Source organism: Salmo salar, chromosome 05 (genome assembly GCF_965601325.2).
Source record: "Salmo salar chromosome 05, fSalSal1, whole genome shotgun sequence".
In the NCBI taxonomy this organism is placed as follows: domain Eukaryota; kingdom Metazoa; phylum Chordata; class Actinopteri; order Salmoniformes; family Salmonidae; genus Salmo; species Salmo salar.
Genome location: NC_138295.1, coordinates 76,772,100 through 76,796,951, shown reverse-complemented (window position 1 = coordinate 76,796,951; position 24,852 = coordinate 76,772,100). Strand labels below are relative to the sequence as shown.

The 24,852-nt window shown below is 40.8% G+C and overlaps 2 protein-coding genes across 2 annotated transcripts; both read left to right on the top strand.

Moving 5' to 3' along the window:
* Nucleotides 1–254: 254 nt before the first annotated feature.
* LOC106606009 (protein S100-A1) lies at nucleotides 255–2,409 on the top strand. The gene is made up of 3 exons (XM_045718911.2): nucleotides 255–387; nucleotides 1,307–1,468; nucleotides 2,138–2,409. The coding sequence occupies exons 2-3, from the start codon at nucleotides 1,328–1,330 to the stop codon at nucleotides 2,300–2,302; spliced, it is 306 nt and encodes a 101-aa protein (XP_045574867.1). The 5' UTR covers nucleotides 255–387; nucleotides 1,307–1,327; the 3' UTR covers nucleotides 2,303–2,409.
* A 15,635-nt stretch (nucleotides 2,410–18,044) lies between these two features.
* s10a5 (S100-A5) lies at nucleotides 18,045–20,144 on the top strand. The gene is given in 3 exon segments (NM_001141600.1): nucleotides 18,045–18,388; nucleotides 19,204–19,348; nucleotides 19,866–20,144. Coding segments are annotated over 2 exon segments (312 nt in total). The 5' UTR covers nucleotides 18,045–18,388; nucleotides 19,204–19,210; the 3' UTR covers nucleotides 20,040–20,144.
* Nucleotides 20,145–24,852: the final 4,708 nt, after the last annotated feature.

Here is a 24,852-nt window from a genome sequence, read left to right as displayed (position 1 = left end):
CTTGTCACCCCTCTCTCCGTCTGTGTTCAGCATCATTGGTATAGATTTGTGTGAATGAGATCTGTGTGTTAATGCAATATGAAAACATTCCAGGTGATCAATGTCTATTTTATCATGTTGAATTCAAAGATGAGGACTTAAAGACATCAAGTCTAAACTCTAACCTCCTCCCTCCCTCCCTCCCTCCCTCCCTCCCTCCCTCCCTCCCTCCCTCCCTCCCTCCCTCCCTCCCTCCCTCCCTCCCTCCCTCCCTCCCTATAGGCTACACACACTCATAATCAGACGGGCGTTGCCTGTTCTTTATAAATTCCTGAACAAACTTTCTCACAGCTCTTGCGCGGTACGCTACTTCCCCACCCTGTTCTGTTAGCGTCTCTCCTCTGTTTGGTAAGTAACCGTTTTTCACTTATTCTACTATTACTATTAGGCTCTTTGGTTTAATGGAGTAGGTTATCTAGTGTAATAAACAGGTCTCACACAACTGTAATAACTGTTCCAAGTGTGACTAGCTACTGATCTGTCTCGTCCAGAAAACCTGTAGGCTATAATGTTCATTAGTCTTCGCTTGATTTGATTCAAAAATCAGTTATTCTATGGTTTGTTATGCAGGATGACGGGACATACTATTTACTGATTAAGACATAATGTAGTATATCTATAGGAAAACCTTTGAACATTGAAGCAATGTTTTTGTTTTAGAACTTTATTAGACCTAGATCTATCTCTCAGCCGGTTCAAGTCATTTTATAGGCATTATTACTCACCAATTATCATCAGCCTGATTTCTTTACACTGAACTGTTGCAAAACCCTTTCCTCTCCTGTCACACCCCTCTCCATCCCCAAATCCCCACACTTTCACACTTAGTATGATGTGTCACATGGTCAAGCTATGACAGAGGTTAAAGGAAAGTCTACACAGCTAGAGATGTTGGATGTTCCCAAAGAAAGGGGGAGGCACCAAAAAAAAGAGGAGGGGTCTGAGGTAGAAGGAATGTGTAAAGGAGTGGAAGATCACAGTTTAAATGCCAGGAAATAACACCAGCCAAAGACTGTGCTTACAGAGACAAAGAAAGCCAACTCCCATCCTCCCTAAATGTGCATTGTTAATTCGTTTTCTGCAAAGGGATAGTTTGCTATTAGTCAATTAGTGATATCAAGACACTCACTGTACTGAGTATGTATCTGCTACTGTAACTTACACCTCCTCCCTCTATCTCCCCTCCCCTCTCCCCCTCCCTCCCTCCCTCCCTCTCTCCCCTCCCATCTCCCCTCCCATCTCCCCGCTCCCTGTCTCCCCTCCTCAGTGTATCCTTCTCTCTGCAGCCATGCCGTCTCAGTTGGAGAGATCCATGGAGTCCCTGATCACGGTGTTCCATCGCTATGCCGACAAGGATGGTGACTGCAACACACTGAGCAAGAAGGAGCTGAAAGAGCTGATGCAGACAGAACTGGACAGCTTCCTGAAGGTAACACAGACATCCATCTCTATCTCTCTTTTCTATCCCTCTGTTTTTATCTCACTGTCCCTCTACACTTTCCCTGTATTTCTTGTCTTACCCTCTGTCACTTTATTAGAATAAAAAGCACCCAAAGTTAATCTAACCTCCTCTTCCCTCCTTCCATCTCTCTTTTTTTAATTTTATTTTTTACATTTAACCTTTATTTAACTAGGCAAGTTAGTTAAGAACAAATTCTTATTTGCAATGATAGCCTACACCGGCCAAACCTGGACGACGCTGAGCCAATTGTGCGCCGCCCTACAGCCTGGAATCAAACCAGGGTGTCTGTAGTGACGCCTCTAGCACTGAGATGCAGTGCCTTAGACAGCTGCGCCACTTGGGATTTCTCTCTCTCTCACTCACTCACTCACTCACTCACTCACTCACTCACTCACTCACTCACTCACTCACTCACTCACTCACTCACTCACTCACTCACTCACTCACTCACTCACTCACTCACTCACTCACTCACTCACTCACTCACTCACTCTTTCACACTCTCTCTCTCTCACACTCTCTCTCTCTCTCTCACTCTCTCTCTCTCACACTCTCTCTCTCATTCATTCACTCACTCACTCACACTCACTCAATCACTTACTCTCTTCATCTCCTCCATCTCTCCTTCCCTCTCAGTCTCAGAAGGACCCAGCCGCCATAGACAAGATCATGAAGGATCTGGACCAGAATGGTGATGGGAAGGTGAGCTTTGAGGAGTTTGTCTCTCTGGTGGTGGGCCTCTCCATCGCCTGTGAACAGATCTACCAGCTCCACACCCAGAAGGTTGCTGCCAAGAAGTGAAGGAGGACAGGACAAGGAGAAAGAGAAGCAGAGATGGCTGTTTTTATATATGTCATTTTTATAAATAAGTCTTACTGTTGTGAATAAACAACGGCTGTCCCAAACTGTATCTCTGTTTGTCACATTTGTTGTATTTGGCCTGTAATTTGTCCCATACGTGTAAGACAGAATAGACAGTGCCAGTCACGATCCATCCATCCTCAGTTTTCTCCTATCACAGCCATTAAACTCTTTAACTGTTTTAAAGTCACCATTGGCCTCATGGTGAAATCCCTGAGCAGTTTCTTCCTCTCCAGCAACTGAGTTAGGAAGACACCTTTATCTTTATAGTGACTGGGTGTATTGATACACCATCCAAAGTGTAATTAATAACTTCACCATGCTCAAAGGGCTATTCAATGTCTGCTTTTTATTTTTACCCATCTACCACTCGGTGACATTCTTTGCAAGGCATTGGAAAACCTCTTTGTAGTTTAATGTGTGTTTGAAATTCATTGCTCGACTGAGGGACCTTATAGATAATTGTATTTATTTTTTTTACAATATCATTATTGGCATTTTTTTTGCAATTTAACAATCATCAGCAAAATATGACAATCAGACAATGCCCCATCATTCCCCCATCCTTACAGATAATTGTAGGTGTGGAGATGAGGTAGTCATTCAAAAATCATGTTAAACACTATTATTGCACATAGATTACATGAAACTTATTATGATTTGTTAAGCACATTTTTACTCCTGAACTTATTTAGGCTTGCCATAACAAAGGGGTTAAATACTTACTGACTCAAGACATTTCAGCTTTTCATTTTTCATTAATTTGTCAACATTTCTATAAATAATCATTCCACTTTGTCATTTTATGGGGTATTGTGTGTAGGCCAGAGACACAACATCTAAATTTAATCAATTTTAACGCTGTAAAACAACAACATTCGGAAAGGAGGCACGTAAACACCCAAACCAAAAGAGAATGGGTTTCAAACGGGTACTGAAAGACACCCATGAAAGTTGGCAAAGCAACTAAAACAGGGTTATAAAAGACACCCACAAAGGATGCCCGCTAGATTTGCCTTAGAAAATACAAATTTAAGGAAAAACCCACACTGTCACACCCTGATCTGTTTCACCTGTCTTTGTGCTTGTCTCCACCCCCCGCCAGGTGTCGCCCATCTTCCCCGTTAACCCCGGTGCATTTATACCTGTGTTTTCTGTTTGTCTGTTGCCAGTTCGTCTTATCTAGTCATGCCTACCAACGGTTTTCCTGTACTCCTGTTTTCGCTCTAGTCCCTGTTTTCCCAGTTTTGAATATTCTGAGCCTGCCTGCCGTTCTGTACCTCTTGGACTCTGCTCTGGATTACTGACCTCTGCCTGCCCTGGACCTGTCGTTTGCCTGCACCCTGTTTTGTAAATAAACAAGTTATTTCAAACTGTCTGTATCTGGGTCTTATCCTGAGCTGTGATACACACCACCTTAGGATAGGGACTTATAAAGGACATGGACTCTGGTTTTATTGAGTCTGTCACAATGTCTTTGAGAACTCAACTTGATCGGCTCTCTCAAGTTAACCTCGTGGGTCGTTTTGCTTGGCAGAAAATGACATTACTGGGTGATTTTGTATTCACCAAGATAGGGTTCTTAAGTTGTTTTTGCCGGCCGTTGTGACTAAGCCCCCTCTTACTTTTTGTGTGTTCAGGATCGTAAAGTTTACCTTTGAGAAACATACTGTTCCTGACATCTAGCTGGAAAAGGAATTAGGCAGCTGAATCTAAATGACCAGTTGAGGAGGAATCAGGTGGTGCTGGCAAGTCAAGTACAGTTTGGAGACCAAATACCTGATGACTCAACACTCAGGAAAAAAACACAGGATCTTTCCCTACAAGTTGGACCGCATCATCCTGGACTGTAGTAGTGTGAGAATAGGGACTCTATGCAGAATGGTGATCATGCTGGTCATTGTAAGTACTCCTGCTTATTCCCTCCTGTTTTCTGGAATCTTCCAACTGTGTTTTCAGGAGAACCTTGGAAGTTTACAAAAGTTACTGGAATTTAGCCAACCTAACAGTATGTGACGTTCTAGTGCTTTGTGACCCAAGTCCTGAGGTGGACACTCTGGAGAAGGTGAGTCTGCAGAGCTGATTAGCTGTGAGTGGTGCAGCTTGAGGAAGCTGTCCGTTCTCTTCTTCCAGACCAGCCCAGAGGAATGTCTGCGGCTTGGCACCTAGTTCAAAATGACCCACCACGAGGGAGGTACGAGGCCTGCAGACGCTCCACATACAGGTGTCAGTCAAACTGTGGACAACCCATGCCAGTTGCTAACATCAGTAGTCTGTACATAGATGGATGAATATTTGTTGTTTACAAAACGTATCAACATTGATCTCTGTTTGGAGAATCCTTTGTCATATATTTTTGCTAATAAACCAAGTCTGTTACCTCACGTTCAACAAGTTCCCCACCAAACTGTCATTTGATGAAGCTGCCAGGAGATTGGTCAGCTATAACAAAGCAACAAAAGAAAAGGTGAGTGCTGTCTGAGACTAGCTAACAAAATATGTCGCTCCTATTGCTTTCTTCGAAATCAGATTTTCAACTAACAATTTATTTTAAACAATCCCTTCACCAAGATCTTTTGGTTGCATCCCTTTCATGTAGGTAACAACAACAACTACACTAAAACTAACAACACATGGGCTCCAACGGTGCAGAGGAGCATGGCCACACGGCAGCAGACCGTCACGTTCTTGGATTATGACAGAGACGATGATATGGCCGAGCTCCAACCCATCTTCACTGGACCAATCATAAAGTACGAGGTTTATCTATCTCCTAGTCCTGTGTCATGTTTATTAGGCACCAAACAGAAAAAATTGACTGAAATAGGGAGGGATTATCTGAAATTGTCCAATAAGAAGCGCTCGTTTTCATTTTCTGTTGCAAAGCATTTTGCTTCGGTGTGCCCTAATGAATACAAACAACCCTGTCATAAGTAGAATTGTAATGTGTTTGTTCCGGATGGTAATCAGTGGATGATTGTGCTGTAGGTTGATGGTGTACCCCCCTGCTCCGTCCAAGGGGGGCATATCGGTGACTAACGAATAACGCTATTACTTAATTACTAACCAAGAAGAGAAAGTTTGAAAAGGTGTTCCCGGTCATCGCATACGATAGTCCCATTTCTGAGTGTGCTTATCTGATTCAACTAGCATTGTTTTACAGAGCTAATAGAAGAATGTAGCTAGCTACCTAAGCACGATTGAATATAACACCATGAAGGTGGGCCTCCCTGTGGCTCAATTGGTAGAGCATGGTGTTTGCAATGGTGTTTGCAACGCCAGGGTTGTGGGTTCGATTCCCACAGGGGGCCAGTATGGAAGAAAAAAAAAAACGTATGAAATGTATTCATTCACTACTGTAAGTCGCTCTGGATAAGAGCGTCTGCTAAATGACTAAAATGAAAAATGAAACTTATTTTTGTTCTTGTCACTGACAGTCATGTAGTAGACCTTTTCTCTATTGTACTGTGCTGCAACTGCAATGTGATTCATTTACCAGCAAGAAAAAACCAACATGAAGTTTCCAGGATGTATATTATTACATCTCATTTCACAGCCTTTTCAAATGATTGGACAATAGTTAAATATTCCTACAATATTTCTCTCTAATATGGACCATCCCCATGTATGTCAATAAGCTACATTACTTAATTTAGGACTGGCCCCATTGGGTTTGGGGTGCACTTCCTTCTCTACTTAAATGTTGTTTGCTTGTCCATGTGTCCAGGTTGATTGATATACCTGAACTGACATCCTATTAAATCATATTATTAGCATTGCCTCTGTCATGTCTAGGTTCAGCTGTAAATCTAAACTGTTCAAAAAAGCCTTGTCTGTTTCATAGGTATAGCAGTGTTGTTATCACTGGCTCAAAGTCCCACATAGTGGGCCCTGTGTTTCAATCGTCTTAGGTTAGGAGTGGTGATTTAAGGATCAGTTTTGCCTTTTTAGATCACAATGAATTAAATGACATGGACAGTGGGACCTGATCCTAGATCAGCGCTATTCATCTGAGATGCTTTATATATACAACCCCAGAGCCCTGGCTATAACAACTGTATTTGACCGTATTATCATTATTCATTCATCCTGCAGGATTGTAATCACAGCGGGCCTGTTCTGATAAACCATCTTCCAAAAAGGCCTGTAATGAGGACAATGAAGAGTAGTTGGAAAAATTCCCATCCTCTTTTGTGGATGTGACGGCATTCAGTACTGTATATTGTCCACTAGAGGGTGAGAAAGCTTCAGCAATCACTGCTTCCCTTCCATTCAAAGGGGTTTTCTTATTTGGGCAAAAGGCTGTCCTCTCTCCTCTGTCCTCTCCTCTGTGTCCCGGAAACCGATAAGTAGTCGAGGAGTATGTCAATTAATTAGTAAGCAAGCAGAAGATGGTCATCCCCTCCTCGATAGCCTCCTTTTGTGAGGAAACACAAGGGGATCCTACCACGGAATAGTTTTGATATCGGCCACACCCCCTTTGAATCGACTGTTTCCATCCATGTTCCTTCTCCTCGATTTACCTTTGACCTTTTTCAAAAGGATCCGAGGAGAGGACGGAGGAATTAGGAAAACCAATTGAGAAAAGGCCCTTGACAAAATAGATTGTGTCCTTCCTTCTTGTGTCCAGGCTTCTTGAGACGGAGTAATAACATCTGACGTGGTTGGTTCAGGTGTATAAGCTATATGTGTATACAGCTGTATCCATCATATGGGTGGATCCCTGCTTACACCTATTTGTGTTAACTTGAATCTAACAACTTGTTATCAAAGATTATTTCAAAGAAGGGAGGAAGGAAGGATGCTATTTGAAAAGGACCTAATTTTCTTGTCTTTTGTAGGCTGATCAACGGTAGCCATAGGCTTTACGAGAGCCTGTAGTATTTTTTTATTTGAGGAGAATTGTGATGCGTAAAGACATGTAAGCCTACTTGTTGAAGCCAATTACAACAGTGTTGTTATTACTCGTACCTGAAGCCTAAGTTATTTAAGAAACTGTAGTATTAATTGGAGTTGATGACAATGCAGCGACCTTCAATAGCCTACAGAACTTGAGGAAACCGCATGCTGCATTAAGCCATGAAACGTGTTGATTTGCCAGTCAGTGACTAAGCCCCCGTCACACCTCCAACTTATTTATTCACCAAATAACCCAGCCCTTTCATGCCACAGCCAGCTATTGCTCTCATAATTCTTGCTGTGAAAATGGCAAAAATATTTCTGACAGCCCAGATCTGTAGTGCTACTGCCAGCGCTAAGATTTACCATTGAGTTAGGTTTGTTAACATAGAGCCCTCTGTGTTGTTAGGCGCAAACATATCCATATTTTGTAACTGTACATTAAGTACTGTACTTTATTCATACCACAAGGGTCAATTGTGCAGCCAGCAATGCAAATAAATTAAACAACATATTTTCTAAATTTAAGTAAAAACCTGTAGACCACAGTTTGTAGAGAGCAGACCTGGGTTCAAATACTAATGTATTTGGGTATTTGGTATTAAAAATAATGTTTCTGTGTATTTTAGGATTTTCATGAAGCCAAGATCAATGATATAAAGAATGATGGGAAAAAAACTTTGGAGTACTTGAAATGATGGGCAGAAAGACACAAATTCAACTCCATCTTTCATCGAATCAGATGGCTTATTCATCACAAAACCATTTGATGTTGCCAATTATTTTAATGATTATTTCATTGGCAAAGTGGGCTTAGGCAGGAAATGCCAACAACGAACAGTGAGCAATTATATTCATGCATAAAAAAACGAATAATTAAAGAAAAGCAGTGCAAGTTTGAATTTTGTAAAGTTAATGTGGGAAAGGTGGAAAAATTCTTGTTATCGATCAATAATGACAAACCTCCTGGCATTGACAACTTAGATGGAAAGCTACTGAGGTTGGCAGCTGACTCTATAGCCACTCCTATCTGTCATATTTTTAATCTGAGCCTGGAGGAAAATCTTTGTCCTCAGGCCTGGATGGAAGCCAAAGTAATTCCACTACCCAAGAGTGGTAAAGCGGCCTTTACTGGTTCTAACCGCAGACCTATAAGCTTGCTGCCAGCTCTTAGCAAACTGTTGGAAAAAATAGTGTTTGACCAAATACAATGCTATCTCTCTGTAAACAAATTAACAACAGACTTTCAGCATGCTTATAGAGAAGGGGACTCAACATGTACTGCACTGACACAAATGACTGATGATTGGTTGAAATAAATCGATAATAAGATTGTGGGAGCTGTACTGTTAGATTTCAGTGCAGCCTTTGATATTATTGACCATAACCTGTTGTTGAAAAAACTTAAATGCTATGGCGTTTCAACCTCTGCCATAATGTGGATTCTGATATATCTATCTAATAGAACTCAAAGGGTTTTCTTTAATGGAAGCTTCTCTAATGTCAAACATGTAAAGTGTGGTGTACCGCAGGGCAGCTCTCTAGCCCCTTTACTCTTTCTATTTTTACCAATGACCTGGCATTAAACAAAGCATGTGTGTCCATGTATGCTGATGATTCAACCACATACGCCTTCCCTGTAGCTCAGTTGGTAGAGCATTGTGTTTGCAATGCCAGGGTTGTGGGTTCGATTCCCATAGGGGGCCATGTATGAAATGTATGCATTCACTACTGTAAGTTGCTCTGGATAAGAGTGTCTGCTAAATGACTAAATGTAATACGCATCAGCAATCACAGCTAATAAAGTCACTGAAACCCTTAAAGAGTTGCAGTCTGTTTTGGAATGGGTGGCCAGTAATAAACTGTTCCTGAACATCTCTAAAACTAAGAGCATTGTATTTGGTACAAATCATTCCTTAAGTGCTAGACCTCAGCTGAATCTGGTAATGGATTGTGGCTGCTGAACAAGATGAGGAGACTAAATTACTTGGTGTTACCTTAGATTGTAAACTGTCATGGTCAAAACATATAGATTCAATGGTTGTAAAGATGGGGCGAGGTCTAGCCATAATAGAGATGCTCTGCAAGGAAAGACCTAGTTAAGCTGCACTAGTAGTAGTACTAGTAGTAGTACTAGAGCTGGTATACCAATAGTAGTACTGCTAGAGCATGCATACTAATAGTAATAGTACTAGAGCAGGCATACTAATAGTAGTACTACTAGAGCATGCATACTAATAGTAGTACAACTAGAGCATGCATACTAATAGTAGTACAACTAGAGCAGGCATACTAATAGTGATAGTACTAGAGCATGCATACTCATAGCCGTACTACTAGATCAGGCATACTAATAGCGGTACTACTAGAGCAGGCATACTAATAGCGGTACTACTAGAGCATGCATACTAATAGTAGTACAACTAGAGCAGGCATACTAATAGTGGCACTACTAGAGCGGGCATACTAATAGTAGTACTACTAGAGCAGGCATACTAAAGGTAGTACTACTAGAGCAGGCACACTAATGGTAGTACTACTAGAGCAGGCATACTAATAGTAGTACTACTAGAGCGGGCATACTAACAGTAGTACTACTAGAGCGGGCATACTAATAGTGGTACTACTAGAGCAGGCATACTAATAGTAGTACTACTAGAGCAGGCATACGAATAGTAGTACTACTAGAGCAGGCATACGAATAGTAGTACTACTAGAGCAGGCATACTAATAGTAATAGTACTAGAGCGGGCATACTAATAGTAGTACTACTAGAGCATGCATACTAATACTAGTACTACTAGAGCATGCATACTAATAGTAATAGTACTAGAGCGGGTATACTAATAGTGGTACTACTAGAGCAGGCATACTAATAGTAGTACTACTAGAGCATGCATACTAATAGTAGTACTACTAGAGCAGGCATACTAATAGTAGTACTACTAGAGCAGGCATACTAATAGTGGTACTACCAGAGCAGGCATACTAATAGTAGTACTACTAGAGCATGCATACGAGTAGTAGTACTACTAGAGCATGCATACTAATAGTAATAGTACTAGAGCGGGCATACTAATAGTGGTACTACTAGAGCGGGCATACTAATAGTAGTACTACTAGAGCATGCATACTAATAGTAGTACTACTAGAGCAGGCATAGTAATAGTAGTACTGCTAGAGCAGGCATACTAATAGTAATAGTACTAGAGCAGGCATACTAATAGTAGTACTACTAGAGCATGCATACTAATAGTAATAGTACTAGAGCGGGTATACTAATAGTGGTACTACTAGAGCAGGCATAGTAATAGTACTAGAGCAGGCATACTAATAGTAGTACTACTAGAGCAGTATTACTAATCATAGTACTATTAGAGCATACATACTAATAGTAGTACTACTAGAGCATGCATCCTAATATTAATAGTACTGGAGCGGGCATACTAATAGTGGTACTACTAGAGCAGGCATACTAATAGTGGTACTACTAGAGCAGACATACTAATAGTAGTACTACTAGAGCAGGCATACTAATAGTAGTACTACTAGAGCAGGCATACTAATAGTGGTACTACCAGAGTGGGCATACTAATAGTGGTACTACCAGAGCGGGCATACTAATAGTAGTACTACTAGAGCATGCATACTAATAGTAGTACTACTAGAGCATGCATAAGAATAGTAGTACTACTAGAGCATGCATAAGAATAGTAGTACTACTAGAGCATGCATACTAATAGTAGTACTACTAGAGCATGCATACTAATAGTAGTACTACTAGAGCATGCATACTAATAGTAATAGTACTAGAGCGGGCATACTAATAGTGGTACTACTAGAGCGGGCATACTAATAGTGGTACTACTAGAGCAGGCATACTAATAGTAGTACTACTAGAGCATGCATACTAATAGTAGTACTACTAGAGCATGCATACTAATAGTAGTACTACTAGAGCAGGCATACTAATAGTGGTACTACCAGAGCAGGCATACTAATAGTAGTACTACTAGAGCATGCATACGAGTAGTAGTACTACTAGAGCATGCATACTAATAGTAGTACTACTAGAGCATGCATACTAATAGTAATAGTACTAGAGCGGGCATACTAATAGTGGTACTACTAGAGCGGGCATACTAATAGTAGTACTACTAGAGCATGCATACTAATAGTAGTACTACTAGAGCAGGCATAGTAATAGTAGTACTGCTAGAGCAGGCATACTAATAGTAATAGTACTAGAGCAGGCATACTAATAGTAGTATTACTAGAGCATGCATACTAATAGTAATAGTACTAGAGCGGGTATACTAATAGTGGTACTACTAGAGCAGGCATAGTAATAGTACTAGAGCAGGCATACTAATAGTAGTACTACTAGAGCAGTATTACTAATCATAGTACTACTAGAGCATACATACTAATAGCAGTACTACTAGAGCATGCATCCTAATATTAATAGTACTGGAGCGGGCATACTAATAGTGGTACTACTAGAGCAGGCATACTAATAGTGGTACTACTAGAGCAGACATACTAATAGTAGTACTACTAGAGCAGGCATACTAATAGTAGTACTACTTGAGCAGGCATCTTAATAGTGGTACTACCAGAGCGGGCATACTAATAGTGGTACTACCAGAGCGGGCATACTAATAGTAGTACTACTAGAGCATGCATACTAATAGTAGTACTACTAGAGCATGCATAAGAATAGTAGTACTACTAGAGCATGCATAAGAATAGTAGTACTACTAGAGCATGCATACTAATAGTAGTACTACTAGAGCATGCATACTAATAGTAATAGTACTACTAGAGCATGCATACTAATAGTAATAGTACTAGAGCGGGCATACTAATAGTGGTACTACTAGAGCGGGCATACTAATAGTGGTACTACTAGAGCAGGCATACTAATAGTAGTACTACTAGAGCATGCATACTAATAGTAGTACTACTAGAGCATGCATACTAATAGTAGTACTACTAGAGCATGCATACTAATAGTAGTACTACTAGAGCAGGCATACTAATAGTAGTACTACTAGAGCGGGCATACTAATAGTGGTACTACCAGAGCATGCATACTAATAGTAGTACTACTAGAGCATGCATACTAATAGTAGTACTACTAGAGCATGCATACTAATAGTAATAGTACTAGAGCGGGCATACTAATAGTGGTACTACTAGAGCGGGCATACTAATAGTAGTACTACTAGAGCATGCATACTAATAGTAGTACTACTAGAGCAGGCATAGCAATAGTAGTACTGCTAGAGCAGGCATACTAATAGTAGTACTACTAGAGCATGCATACTAATACTAGTACTACTAGAGCATGCATACTAATAGTAATAGTACTAGAGCGGGTATACTAATAGTGGTACTACTAGAGCAGGCATACTAATAGTAGTACTACTAGAGCATGCATACTAATAGTAGTACTACTAGAGCAGGCATACTAATAGTAGTACTACTAGAGCAGGCATACTAATAGTGGTACTACCAGAGCAGGCATACTAATAGTAGTACTACTAGAGCATGCATACGAGTAGTAGTACTACTAGAGCATGCATACTAATAGTAATAGTACTAGAGCGGGCATACTAATAGTGGTACTACTAGAGCGGGCATACTAATAGTAGTACTACTAGAGCATGCATACTAATAGTAGTACTACTAGAGCAGGCATAGTAATAGTAGTACTGCTAGAGCAGGCATACTAATAGTAATAGTACTAGAGCAGGCATACTAATAGTAGTACTACTAGAGCATGCATACTAATAGTAATAGTACTAGAGCGGGTATACTAATAGTGGTACTACTAGAGCAGGCATAGTAATAGTACTAGAGCAGGCATACTAATAGTAGTACTACTAGAGCAGTATTACTAATCATAGTACTATTAGAGCATACATACTAATAGTAGTACTACTAGAGCATGCATCCTAATATTAATAGTACTGGAGCGGGCATACTAATAGTGGTACTACTAGAGCAGGCATACTAATAGTGGTACTACTAGAGCAGACATACTAATAGTAGTACTACTAGAGCAGGCATACTAATAGTAGTACTACTAGAGCAGGCATACTAATAGTGGTACTACCAGAGTGGGCATACTAATAGTGGTACTACCAGAGCGGGCATACTAATAGTAGTACTAGTAGAGCATGCATACTAATAGTAGTACTACTAGAGCATGCATAAGAATAGTAGTACTACTAGAGCATGCATAAGAATAGTAGTACTACTAGAGCATGCATACTACTAGTAGTACTACTAGAGCATGCATACTAATATTAGTACTACTAGAGCATGCATACTAATAGTAATAGTACTAGAGCGGGCATACTAATAGTGGTACTACTAGAGCGGGCATACTAATAGTGGTACTACTAGAGCAGGCATACTAATAGTAGTACTACTAGAGCATGCATACTAATAGTAGTACTACTAGAGCATGCATACTAATAGTAGTACTACTAGAGCAGGCATACTAATAGTGGTACTACCAGAGCAGGCATACTAATAGTAGTACTACTAGAGCATGCATACGAGTAGTAGTACTACTAGAGCATGCATACTAATAGTAGTACTACTAGAGCATGCATACTAATAGTAATAGTACTAGAGCGGGCATACTAATAGTGGTACTACTAGAGCGGGCATACTAATAGTAGTACTACTAGAGCATGCATACTAATAGTAGTACTACTAGAGCAGGCATAGTAATAGTAGTACTGCTAGAGCAGGCATACTAATAGTAATAGTACTAGAGCAGGCATACTAATAGTAGTATTACTAGAGCATGCATACTAATAGTAATAGTACTAGAGCGGGTATACTAATAGTGGTACTACTAGAGCAGGCATAGTAATAGTACTAGAGCAGGCATACTAATAGTAGTACTACTAGAGCAGTATTACTAATCATAGTACTACTAGAGCATACATACTAATAGCAGTACTACTAGAGCATGCATCCTAATATTAATAGTACTGGAGCGGGCATACTAATAGTGGTACTACTAGAGCAGGCATACTAATAGTGGTACTACTAGAGCAGACATACTAATAGTAGTACTACTAGAGCAGGCATACTAATAGTAGTACTACTTGAGCAGGCATCTTAATAGTGGTACTACCAGAGCGGGCATACTAATAGTGGTACTACCAGAGCGGGCATACTAATAGTAGTACTACTAGAGCATGCATACTAATAGTAGTACTACTAGAGCATGCATAAGAATAGTAGTACTACTAGAGCATGCATAAGAATAGTAGTACTACTAGAGCATGCATACTAATAGTAGTACTACTAGAGCATGCATACTAATAGTAATAGTACTACTAGAGCATGCATACTAATAGTAATAGTACTAGAGCGGGCATACTAATAGTGGTACTACTAGAGCGGGCATACTAATAGTGGTACTACTAGAGCAGGCATACTAATAGTAGTACTACTAGAGCATGCATACTAATAGTAGTACTACTAGAGCATGCATACTAATAGTAGTACTACTAGAGCATGCATACTAATAGTAGTACTACTAGAGCAGGCATACTAATAGTAGTACTACTAGAGCGGGCATACTAATAGTGGTACTACCAGAGCATGCATACTAATAGTAGTACTACTAGAGCATGCATACTAATAGTAGTACTACTAGAGCATGCATACTAATAGTAGTACTACTAGAGCAGGCATACTAATAGTAGTACTACTAGAGCAGGCATACTAATAGTGGTACTACCAGAGCGGGCATACTAATAGTGGTACTACCAGAGCGGGCATACTAATAGTAGTACTACTAGAGCATGCATACTAATAGTAGTACTACTAGAGCATGCATAAGAATAGTAGTACTACTAGAGCATGCATAAGAATAGTAGTACTACTAGAGCATGCATACTAATAGTAATAGTACTAGAGCGGGCATACTAATAGTGGTACTACTAGAGCGGGCATACTAATAGTGGTACTACTAGAGCAGGCATACTAATAGTAGTACTACTAGAGCATGCATACTAATAGTAGTACTACTAGAGCATGCATACTAATAGTAGTACTACTAGAGCATGCATACTAATAGTAGTACTACTAGAGCAGGCATACTAATAGTAGTACTACTAGAGCGGGCATACTAATAGTGGTACTACCAGAGCATGCATACTAATAGTAGTACTACTAGAGCATGCATACTAATAGTAGTACTACTAGAGCATGCATACTAATAGTAATAGTACTAGAGCGGGCATACTAATAGTGGTACTACTAGAGCGGGCATACTAATAGTAGTACTACTAGAGCATGCATACTAATAGTAGTACTACTAGAGCAGGCATAGCAATAGTAGTACTGCTAGAGCAGGCATACTAATAGTAATAGTACTAGAGCAGGCATACTAATAGTAGTACTACTAGAGCAGTATTACTAATCATAGTACTACTAGAGCATGCATACTAATAGTAGAACTACTAGAGCATGCATCCTAATATTAATAGTACTGGAGCGGGCATACTAATAGTGGTACTACTAGAGCAGGCATACTAATAGTGGTACTACTAGAGCAGGCATACTAATAGTAGTACTACTAGAGCAGGCATACTAATAGTAGTACTACTAGAGCATGCATACTAATAGTAATAGAGCGGGCATACTAATAGTAGTACTACTAGAGCATGCATACTAATAGTAGTACTACTAGAGCATGCATAAGAATAGTAGTACTACTAGAGCATGCATAAGAATAGTAGTACTACTAGAGCATGCATACTAATAGTAGTACTACTAGAGCATGCATACTAATAGTAATAGTACTACTAGAGCATGCATACTAATAGTACTAGAGCGGGCATACTAATAGTGGTACTACTAGAGCGGGCATACTAATAGTGGTACTACTAGAGCAGGCATACTAATAGTAGTACTACTAGAGCATGCATACTAATAGTAGTACTACTAGAGCATGCATACTAATAGTAGTACTACTAGAGCATGCATACTAATAGTAGTACTACTAGAGCAGGCATACTAATAGTAGTACTACTAGAGCGGGCATACTAATAGTGGTACTACCAGAGCATGCATACTAATAGTAGTACTACTAGAGCATGCATACTAATAGTAGTACTACTAGAGCATGCATACTAATAGTAGTACTACTAGAGCAGGCATACTAATAGTAGTACTACTAGAGCAGGCATACTAATAGTGGTACTACCAGAGCGGGCATACTAATAGTGGTACTACCAGAGCGGGCATACTAATAGTAGTACTACTAGAGCATGCATACTAATAGTAGTACTACTAGAGCATGCATAAGAATAGTAGTACTACTAGAGCATGCATAAGAATAGTAGTACTACTAGAGCATGCATACTAATAGTAGTACTACTAGAGCATGCATACTAATAGTAATAGTACTACTAGAGCATGCATACTAATAGTAATAGTACTAGAGCGGGCATACTAATAGTGGTACTACTAGAGCGGGCATACTAATAGTGGTACTACTAGAGCAGGCATACTAATAGTAGTACTACTAGAGCATGCATACTAATAGTAGTACTACTAGAGCATGCATACTAATAGTAGTACTACTAGAGCATGCATACTAATAGTAGTACTACTAGAGCAGGCATACTAATAGTAGTACTACTAGAGCGGGCATACTAATAGTGGTACTACCAGAGCATGCATACTAATAGTAGTACTACTAGAGCATGCATACTAATAGTAGTACTACTAGAGCATGCATACTAATAGTAATAGTACTAGAGCGGGCATACTAATAGTGGTACTACTAGAGCGGGCATACTAATAGTAGTACTACTAGAGCATGCATACTAATAGTAGTACTACTAGAGCAGGCATAGCAATAGTAGTACTGCTAGAGCAGGCATACTAATAGTAATAGTACTAGAGCAGGCATACTAATAGTAGTACTACTAGAGCAGTATTACTAATCATAGTACTACTAGAGCATGCATACTAATAGTAGAACTACTAGAGCATGCATCCTAATATTAATAGTACTGGAGCGGGCATACTAATAGTGGTACTACTAGAGCAGGCATACTAATAGTGGTACTACTAGAGCAGGCATACTAATAGTAGTACTACTAGAGCAGGCATACTAATAGTAGTACTACTAGAGCATGCATACTAATAGTAATAGAGCGGGCATACTAATAGTGGTACTACTAGAGCAGGCATACTAATAGTAATAGTACTAGAGCAGGCACACTAATAGTAGTATTAATAGAGCATGCATACTAATAGTAGTACTACTAGAGCATGCATACTAATAGTAATAGTACTAGAGCGGGCATACTAATAGTAGTACTACTTGAGCTGGCATACTAATAGTAATAGTACTAGAGCAGGCAGGGGAGTGAAACAGGACAGAGAGGAGGGGACAACTTTTTGGAATGAAAATGCAGCCCAGGGTTTTGTAGCAGAGCGATGGAAAATGGTGGTTAGGTTACGCAACAGTTGGGCTGGATAAATAAGAGGCGTGCTCTCTGTGGTGATTTAAACAGGGGCACGCTCTAACAAACACACACACACAAATAAGGGCATGCCTCAGAGCTGTGACTCATATTACCCATTTTTAGAGCAGTCTGGAATCTCCACAGCTCCACTTTCCACACAGTTTGTAGAGTACAAACCAATCCCAGGTTTGTGAAAGGCAACATGGAGGGCTACAACATGTTGGAGTGTTATAACATAGAGGGTTACCACAGCTGGGGCCTGGCCTATTAAACAAGCAAATACCTGCCAAATACAATTAAGGAATAAGCTTCTCTCTTTCACACCCTCAAAACAAGATAGAACATAATCTTGACCTTTAAAACATGAATTCATGCAAATGATAGCGTTGGCACATGACCATTTGAGATCAAGTCTGATGGAGCAGGTTGGGTGGAGCTGACATCATTTTCAGGGCATCAATGGCTGCTTGTGGGCTGATCATGTGTCTGCTCTGCTTGAGGGGGTGTTTTTCACTTTAAGAGGAAGCTTCTCTTCTCTCTGTCTCACATCAGTCTCACACCAGGACCCAGCCTGTCAGCTACACATATCATAGATCCTATCTTCTGCTCTGAGGTGAGTAGAGAGGGAGGGAGGAAGGGGGAGTGGGGCTGCTGCAACTCACAGATAGAGGAACATAGAGGGAAGGAGCAGGGAGAAAGGAGAGAGTTAGGAACATAGAGATAGAACTGTTCTATTATATACGGTTAGGAATGAGGGAATGAAAAAGGAGAGAAGTTGGAATCAGGGAATGAGAGAGATGAGAATTGTATAGATGGGCGGGACATGTTGAATGAATGGACTGAATACGGAACATAGCGATGTGTGTGTGTGTGTGTGTGGGGGGGGGTGAATGAAGAACAGATGAATCAGCCATTGCATTATAAAGTGCCAATAACTATACATTTGCAACTGTTTGCTAAATCAATGTTTCAATGTGATTATTTTATACGTTGCATTAATTTAGTCAGGAAATACCAGCTGTAAACAGACTGTAGAACAACGCGGTCTAGACCTGAACACATTCCATTCCCTGGGTCTTATAACATTACACATGTTTTCATCTTTAGTGTAGCTGAGCCTTCTCTTCCTCTCTCTTGTTGTGAATCATATGTTCCGTGGTAATAACCAGACAGACAGGATGAGTGACATGAGTATTCATCCTATCTTCTCTTCTCCTCCTTCCCCTGCTTTACTCTCTAATCCAATAATCTTCCTCCCTGTGATTTCCTCACTCAAAACTTCCCCTCCACCTGCTTTCCTCCCCCCTCTCTTCCTCTCTTCCCCCTTTTCTCTTTTTTTCTCTTCCTACCCCACACTCCTGCCTCCCTCTCTCTCATCCCCTCTTCCCTACTCTGTCTCCGTCCACCTGCCTCCTCTCTCTCCCCCAGGTACAGTATGTCTCGTCTGGAGAAGGCCATTGTATCCATGGTGGAGGTGTTTGAGGAGTATGCTACAAAGGATAAGAATCGCCAGCTTAGCGGTACAGAGCTCGCAGAGCTGATGAAGAAAGAGCTGGCCAGCCCAGAGTTCCACGTAAGACACACACACACACACACACACACACACACACACACACACACACACACACACACACACACACACACACACACACACACACACACACACACACACACACACACACACACACACACACACACACACACACACACACACACACACACACACACACACACACACACACACACACACACACACACAGACTCAGTGTTGTCCTGTATGGCTCAGTTGGTAGAGCATGGCGTTAGTAACACCAGGATAGTGGGTTTGATTCCTGGGACCATCCATACGAGAAATCGATGCACGCATAACTGTAAGTCGCTTTGGATAAAAGTGTCTGCTAAATGGCATATTATTCTATTATCACACAAACACACAGCATATCCACATGTTTTACATATCCATACCACAACATAGTAGTAACGTTTTATTAACATACACATACCACTGCATAATGATGTCTACAAGATACCTAGAAAGCCTACATACCTTCGTGTGTGTGTGTGTGTGTGCCTGCGTTCGTGTGTCTCAGGGAAAGGTGGAACCAGCAGTGCTCCAGGAAGCGATGACCAACCTGGATAAGAACCATGATGGGGAGATCAACTTCAGAGAGTTCTCCATGTTCTTGGCTACTCTGGCCAGGGGCTACTACAGAGCCAGAAACAAGGGCAAGGGCAACAAGGGCAAGCCTGACAAGCCTGAATGAGGGGCAAAAAATAACCTGTTGGCAGGTGTGGCCAGTATCGAGACACACACACTGCTTTCTATGATAAAAGAGAGAAAATTATACTCTTACTGTATGGTGCTTTTAAGATGTCTTCTCAACATTTCCCCTGTTTTTTAAAATGAAATTTGACTTGCTTACTAGTTGGTGTTGTGTGTTTCATTTTTGCGAATGAGTTGGAACTATAGATTCAGAATTCCTCGAGATGATGTGATGAGCACCAATTCTCAGACATTACAACTGGTACACCCATTAAAGGGATACTGCAGAGCTCTGACAATGTTGTTTTTCTACTTATCCAGAGTCAGATGTGTTTATACGTGCGGTCTCTGCACTAGTTAGAATTGGCACACAACACTACCTTTAACTTCCTTCATACTGCACACAGAGACATAAAAATGATATGCACAAGTTCATCAGACTCTGGGTAAGTAGAAAAAACATCCAAAATCTTAATTGCCAGAATCTCGCAGTATCCATCCATCCCGCTTTCAGTCTGTTACTCTGTTCTACTCATTCTATGGTGAGAACCCGCTTCAGGTGTAGGCTTGGTTTACATATTTTCTTCCCCTCTTTACTCCCCCTCTCATCCAGCCCATGTCCTGAGGACTCCGTGTGTCTCCCTGTGTTAGCGTCACAGTGTTAGATTAGAGGACAGGTATAAAGTTGAGAATAAAGGTAGAAGCCTGATTATGACCTAATGCTTTATGGTCTGAATCCATTCACCTTATGCTCATACCATGTTTCTCACAATAGACTAGAGCCCACAGCTGACACAAATATAGACTGGTTTCACCCTCCCATGAAGCCCCTCCACACCGATCAGTGTGTTGTCTCCTCTTAAGGTTAGAATTAGGGAAGGTAAACTGATCCTAGATCTGTAACTATTGGACTAAATGGAGCTCTTTCAATGTTCAGGTAGTTCGAATAGTAGAATAAGGGTGCACAGGTTAAAAAATGTTTTTTAAAGCATTTTTTTCAGTGGTGGAAAAGTACTCAGTTGTCATATCTGATTAAAAGTAAAGATACCTTAATAGAAAATGACTCAAGTAAAAGTGAAAGTCACCCAGTAAAATACTACTTGAGTAAAAGTCTAAAAGTATTGTTTTAAATACACTTCAGAATCAAAAGTAAATGGAATTGCTAAAATGTACTTGAGTATCAAAAGTAACAGTAAAAGTATAAACCATTTCAAATTGCTCATATTATTAAACAAACCAGATGGCCCAATTTTCTATTTATTGGCAGATAACCAGGGGTACACTCCAACACTCAGACAACAAAAAAATGAAGCATTTGTGTTTAGTGAGTCCGCCAGATCAGAGGCAGTAGGGATGACCAGGGATGTTCTCTTGATAAGTGTGTGAATTGGAACATTTTCCTGTCAAAATGTAACGAGTCCTTTTGGGTGTCAAGGAAAATGTATGGAATAAAAAGTAAATTATTTTCTTTAGGAATGTAGTGAAGTAAAAGTAAAACTTGGCAAAAATATAAATAGTTAAGTAAATTACAGATACCCCAAAGACTACTTGTCACGGTCGTCGTTGGTAATGGAGGACCAAAACGCAGCAGGTATGTGTACGCGCATCTTGACATTTATTAACTCAGAATGAACACACCAAAACAAAACAAACAACGAAACAGTCTTGAAAGGCTCACTCGGCAAAACAAGAAACAATCTCCCACAAATACACAGACAAACATACCCAACTAATATAGGACTTCCAATCAAAGTCAACACCACACAGCTGCCTTCAATTGGAAGTCCACCCCAATTAACTCAACATAGAAACAGATTACCTAGACTAAACATAGAATTACATAAACAAGGAACAGTGCCCAAAAACCCCGGAATACATAAATCAAATGCCCTTTTAGAAAAAACACCACCCCGAACCACATAAACCAAATACCCTCTGCCACGTCCTGACCAAACTACAATAACAATTAATCCTTATACTGGCCAGGACGTGACACTACTAAAGTAGTGCTTTAATGTATTTTTACTTAAAGTACTTTACACCACTGCATTTTTGTGCTTTTCTTTCTTTTTTTTTTTTTACATTTATTGAATTAAATATCTAAGTTCAATGCCTTTTTAGAGGTATGCACCCTTGTTCTACTACTTGATCTACAGTCTACAATACTTTTTCTGGGTAAGCACCATAGCTTATATACAGCTCATATAACAATACATTTTCTGGGTAAGCACCATAGCTCATATACAGCTCATATAACAATACTTCCAAAATCTTAATTGCCAGAATCTCGCAGTATCCATCTGTCCCGCTTTCAGTCTGTTACTCTGTTCTACTCATTCTATGGTGAGAATCCGCTTCAGGTGTAGGCCTGGTTTACATATTTTCTTCCCCTCTTTACTCATATTCTTCCCCTCTTTACTTACATATTGGACTAAATGGAGCCCTTTTAATGTTCTGATCAGGTAATATGAATAGTAGAATATGGGTGCACAGGTAAAACAAATGTTTTTGAAAAGTATTTTTTTAATTTTTATTTATTTATTTATTTATTGAATAACTAAGTTCTATTCCTTTTTAGAAGTGTGCACCCTTGTTCTACTACTTGATCTACAGTCTACAATACATTTTCTGGGTAAGCACCGTAGCTCATATACAGCTCATATAACAACTCCTGAACAGAATGTTCTGATCAGAACAGGGTGATTCTATGGACCTGTCACGTCCTGGCCAGTATATAAGGTTAATTGTTTTGTAGTTTGGTCAGGGCGTGGCAGGGGGTATTTGTTTTATGTGGTTCGGGGTGTTGTGTTTGTGTAAAGGGTGTTTGATTTAGTATTTCCGGGTTTTGGTTTATGTTTAGTTAATTCTAGGGTTAGTCTAGTGTGTGTGTTTCTATGTTTGGTTGATTGGGGTTGGGACTCTCAGTTGAAGGCAGGTGTTGTCTATCTGCCTTTGATTGAGAGTCCCATATATTAGGGTGTGTTTGTATGTGTTATTTGTGGGTGATTGTTCTGTGTTTTGCCTTGTGCCTTACCAGACTGTTTTTGTTGATCGTTCGTGTTTTGTTATTTTGTACGTTCATTTTGAAGATAATTAAAAATCAAGATGAGCATTCACGTACCTGCTGCGTTTTGGTCCTCATTCACCGACAACAGCCGTGACAGGACCTTATTACTGCTGCCTTCTGGCTCACTATCTGGATTACATTCTTTGTCCAAAAACACCTCCCTCAGCCTCTAGGATCAAATGGGAGTACACATCCCTCAGCCTCTAGGATCAAATGGGAGAACACCTCCCTCAGCCTCTAGGATCAAATGGGAGAACACCTCCCTCAGCCTCTAGGATCAAATGGGAGAACACCTCCCTCAGCCTCTAGGATCAAATGGGAGAACACCTCCCTCAGCCTCTAGGATCAAATGGGAGAACACCTCCCTCAGCCTCTAGGATCAAATGGGAGAACACCTCCCTCAGCCTCTAGGATCAAATGGGAGAACACCTCCCTCAGCCTCTAGGATCAAATGGGAGAACACCTCACTCAGCCTCTAGGATCAAATAGGAGAACACCTCCCTCAGCCTCTAGGATCAAATGGGCGAACACCTCCCTCAGCCTCTAGGATCAAATGGGAGAACACCTCTCTCAGCCTCTAGGATCAAATGGGAGAACACCTCTCTCAGCCTCTAGGATCAAATGGGAGCACACTTCCCTCAGCCTTTAGGATCAAATGGGCGAACACCTCCCTCAGCCTCGAGGATCAAATAGGAGAACACCTCCCTCAGCCTCTAGGATCAAATGGGAGAACATCTCCCTCAGCCTCTAGGATCAAATGGGAGAACACCTCCCTCAGCCTCTAGGATCAAATGGGAGAACACCTCCCTCAGTCTCTAGGATAAAATGGGAGAACACCTCCCTCAGCCTCTAGGATCAAATGGGAGAACACCCCCCTCAGCCTCTAGGATCGAATGGGAGAACACCTCTCTCAGTCTTTAGGATCAAATGGGAGAACACCTCCCTCAGCCTCTAGGATCAAATGGGAGAACACCTCTCTCAGTCTTTAGGATCAAATGGGAGAACACCTCCCTCAGTCTTTAGGATCAAATGAGAAAACACCTCTCTCAGTCTTTAGGATCAAATGGGAGAACACCTCCCTCAGTCTTTAGGATCAAATGAGAAAACACCTCTCTCAGCCTCTAGGATCAAATGGGAGAACATCTCTCTCAGCCTCTAGGATCAAATGGGAGAACACCTCTCTCAGCCTCTAGGATCAAATGAGAGAACACCTCCCTCAGCCTCTAGGCTCAAATGAGAGAACACCTCTCTCAGCCTCTAGGATCAAATGAGAGAACACCTCCCTCAGCCTCTAGGATCAAATGGGAGAACACCTCTCTCAGCCTCTAAGATCAAATGGAGGCCACCTCTCTCAGCCTCTAGGATCAAATGAGAGAACACCTCCCTCTGCCTCTAGGATCAAATGAGAGAACACCTCCCTCAGTCTCTAGGATCAAATGGGAGAACACCTCCCTCAGCCTCTAGGATCAAATGAGTGAACACCTCTCTCAGCCTCTAGGATCAAATGGGAGAACACCTCTCTCAGCCTCTAGGATCAAATGGGAGAACATCTCTCTCAGCCTCTAGGATCAAATGGGAGAACACCTCTCTCAGCCTCTAGGATCAAATGAGAGAACACCTCCCTCAGCCTCTAGGATCAAATGAGAGAACACCTCCCTCAGCCTCTAGGATCAAATGGGAGAACACCTCCCTCAGCCTCTAGGATCAAATGAGAGAACATCTCCCTCAGCCTCTAGGATCAAATAGG